Source organism: Henckelia pumila, chromosome 1 (assembly GCF_033568475.1).
Source record: "Henckelia pumila isolate YLH828 chromosome 1, ASM3356847v2, whole genome shotgun sequence".
Taxonomy (NCBI): domain Eukaryota; kingdom Viridiplantae; phylum Streptophyta; class Magnoliopsida; order Lamiales; family Gesneriaceae; genus Henckelia; species Henckelia pumila.
In genome coordinates this window covers 116,884,848-116,888,683 of record NC_133120.1, presented here as the reverse complement: position 1 = coordinate 116,888,683, position 3,836 = coordinate 116,884,848, and the positions used below count along the sequence as shown (strand labels likewise).

The 3,836-nt window shown below is 35.6% G+C and overlaps 1 protein-coding gene across 1 annotated transcript; it reads right to left on the bottom strand.

Annotated features, from left to right (window-relative positions):
* Positions 1–370: 370 nt before the first annotated feature.
* Positions 371–1,180, bottom strand: LOC140873464 (uncharacterized). Its single transcript, XM_073276586.1, has one exon. The coding sequence runs from the start codon at positions 1,178–1,180 to the stop codon at positions 371–373; it is 810 nt and encodes a 269-aa protein (XP_073132687.1).
* Positions 1,181–3,836: the final 2,656 nt, after the last annotated feature.

The window sequence follows — 3,836 nt, the reverse complement described above, 5'->3', positions numbered from 1 at the left end:
TAAAAATAACTCAAAAACATTAAATAAATCAAAACATATAACTAAACGATAGATAAAATATTTAATAATTCTGCACGCTGCCATCTCCAATCAAATGATCAATTCTCCCATCTGGGTCTTCAAAGAAATCAGAGACATCGAAAGGTGCTGAGAAGGATGGGACTTGGCTTAAATCTTCACCTTGATAAATAAAATTAGTCTCTATATCTCTTGTCTTTTCTTTTGATGCTTGGTAGAGATCAACAAGGTGTTTGGGCGTACGACAATTTTGATACCAATGCCCTTTTATTCCACATCTATAGCACTCATTTTCTGATTTCTTTGGCATATTATTTTGACCAATTTCAACTTTCTTTGCTTGGCCATTACCTCATTTTTGATAATTTGTATTCTTTTGATTGCTATGATTATAGTCACGTGGCTCTTCATTCCCACGATTATATGAATGAAAGCGTCCTCGACGGCGCTCACGGCCACGTCCATGTCCACGTCCACGGTCACGGCCACGTCCATGACCATGACCACTACCACGACCAAATTCGGTCTTATTTTGTTTCCTTTTTTCATCATGCATCGCCACATTCACTTCAGGGAATGGGTTGGCTCCAGTGGGACGGATTTCATGATTTTTCATCAATAATTCATTATTTTGCTCAGCCACAAGCAAACATGAAATCAATTCAGAATATTTTTTGAAGTCTTTCTCTCTATACTGCTGTTGCAGGAGAACATTAGAGGCATGAAACGTGGAATATGTTTTTTCCAAAAAATCATCATCAGTTATTTTTTCTCCACACAATTTCAATTGTGAACTGATGCGAAATAATGCAGAATTATATTCACTTACAAACTTAAAATCTTGTAAGCGCAAATGCATCCAATCATAGCGTGCTTTTGGGAGAATCACCGTCTTTTGATGGCTATATCTCTCTTTCAAATTATTCCACAGATCAAGAGGATCTTTTATCGTCAAATACTCAATTTTCAAACCATCATGAAGATGGTGACGAAGGAATATCATAGCCTTTGCACGGTTTTGCGGTGATTCATTATTTTCATCTTTGATTGTATTTCCAATACCCATAGCATCTAGATGTATTTCAGCATCTAGTATCCAAGAGAGATAATTCTTGCCGGAGATATCAAGAGCGGCAAATTCAAGCTTTGAGATATTCGACATGATGAAATCTATATAGAACACAAAATTCATAAATATTGATTAATACACAATAACACAAATGTATATAAAAGTTTAAAGTCAAGCATGAAAATTTAACGGTGAACATAAATAATAATATGTGCACAACAATCATATATATGATATAATTCATTCTTAGAATATTTAACAAGAAGACAGACACTACAACAAATAAAAATCATCGAAATTGAAATACTCAACTTCTTAATATCGCTTAATGATGTACATCTATAATAATCATGTAATTTATATGTGTACGTGTATCAATATCCATAAATATTAAAATCCAAAAACAGAATCACTAAAAAAACAATTGGATATCAACAATAAATATTAGTTTGTGCATCGAATTTATACCTAGCGTGTAAAAGTCATACTATCAGAAACATATTAATTTAATGATGAGCATGACATGTGTATTAGTGATTGAAAAACGAAAACCAAAGATAAAATTGCAGATCATGAACATGTCGTGGAAAAGACGAAAAGAAAAATATGATAGGCTCGTGCTGATAACGTGTTATAAAATAAAGGAGAAACTAACCAAAGAATATGCAAAGAAAACAAGTAAATTCAATATCTCAAAAGTATTACATAAGTGACCTATTTATAGGTACAAGAAATTCTTGAGTATGGTAACTATGCAATTACAAGGAATTGATATTATCTTGATTCTTTACCATCTCTTAAAGATTTGTTCGATCACCCAAATCTTTGACATCCATAATATTGTAACAATATTTAAATATTTAGTTTTTTTTATTTTTTAAACCACATGCCAACTTATATCTAAAAGGAATGTGGAGGTGTATGTGGATGATATTCTGATGAAGTCCAGGACTCGGGACCATTTTATTCCTGACTTGGAAGAAACCTTTGGTACCTTGCGAAGGTACGGGTTGAAGCTTAACCCAGTTAAGTGCGTGTTCGGAGTGAAAAGTGGGAAGTTTTTGGGATTTGTAGTGACCGAGAGAGGAATAGAGGTAAACCCGGAGAAGGTAAAGATCCTAAAGGAGATGCCATCACCTCCTCCGTTAGGGAGGTGCAGCGGTTGATCGGAAGAATCACTGCCCTGTCTCGTTTCATTGCTCGATCTGCCCATCGGAGTCATCCTTTCTTCCAGGTGTTGAGGAAGGCTCAGAGGTTCGGATGGAGTGAGGACTGTGAGCGGGCTTTCCAGGAGTTGAAGGAGCATCTGGCAAATCTGCCTATCTTGGTTAAGCCTGAACCAGGGGGAGAGGTTATGGGTTTATATTTCCACAACAGAGTTTGCTGTAAGCACGGTGCTGATAAAGGAAGAGAGAGGAGATCAAAAGCCGGTTTATTATGTAAGTCACGCTCTGAAGGGGCCTGAAGTCCGATACAGTGAAATGGTAAAGATGGCCCTGGCCCTCGTCTTGACAGCCCGGAAGCTCCGGCCTTACTTCCTATCTCACCCGGTCACTGTCTTAATCAATAGCCCCTTGGGCCGGGTGATGACTCATCCGGATGCTTCAGGCCGATTGGTCAAGTGGGCAGTAGAGTTGGGAGAATACGATGTAGAGTACAGGCCTCGGGCAGCTATTAAGGCACAAGCTTTGTCTGACTTCCTGATCGAGGTCATCACCTTTGGCCAGGAGGAGGTTTGGAGAGTCTTTGTAGATGGGGCTAGCAGTTTGGAAGGAAGCAGGGTGGGAGTAATCCTAATTTCTCCCACTCAGGAAAAAACCAAAGTGGCGGTAAGATTATCACCTTTTAGATCTAACAATAAAGCGGAGTATGAGGCAGTAATCACGGGTTTGAAATTAGCTCGGGAGGCGGGAGCTGGGCACGTAATTGTGTTCGGAGTTGATAGAGATATAGAACAATTTTGATGTTTTCTACTAATATTTTTTTGAACGAGCATATCACACAAGGTTTTTCAATTCAATTTACTTGACTAACATAATTTGTAGGTTATTGCATTAAAAATGTATTTAATTTAATGCATTTAGTAACAAGAAACATAATATTTTTTAACACTAATTACCTTCACGAGTTCATTCTAAACCTGACTATTTATCCCTATATACTATTTTCATTCCATTTATTTAGACTGCATTTTCTTTTTTTACATGTCTTAATTATATAGTTTAATTTTCATATATAGTGTTCTCTTTCAACTATTTTACCAATTTACCACTATCAAATTAATATAATTAACTATTAATGCAAGTTATTTACCCTATTAAAATCTTAATTAAATAATTAAAATATTAAATATTGTTTTATAAAATCAATATTTTCAAACACAGTCTTAATCAATGTAAAAATACACAAGACTTGAGTAAGTTGGACGGATAGTAGTGTAAGAGTTGTAATTACATACAAAATAAATCGACTAATAATTGCTCGCCAGGACAAATAATTAATATATTTATGTCAATGGGGTGAATTGAATTGGATTCCCGTGGCGATAGTACCTGGTTCATAATTGGTGCGGCTGGAATCAACCCAGCCATCAATTTATTCTACATTTAATAAATACTAGCTTTCAATGTATGTGTATGTGTATGTGTATGTGTATGTGTATGTGTATGTGTATTATTATTTTTAATCATACATAATTAATCAAATTTGAATGAAAAAAAGAACGTAAACAGTTTCGTTCGAACCCGAT

What these genes read in the sequence shown, in the direction of transcription:
- LOC140873464 (XM_073276586.1), bottom strand. Translation starts at nt 1,180, where the DNA reads ATGTCGAATATCTCAAAGCTTGAATTTGCCGCTCTTGATATCTCCGGC.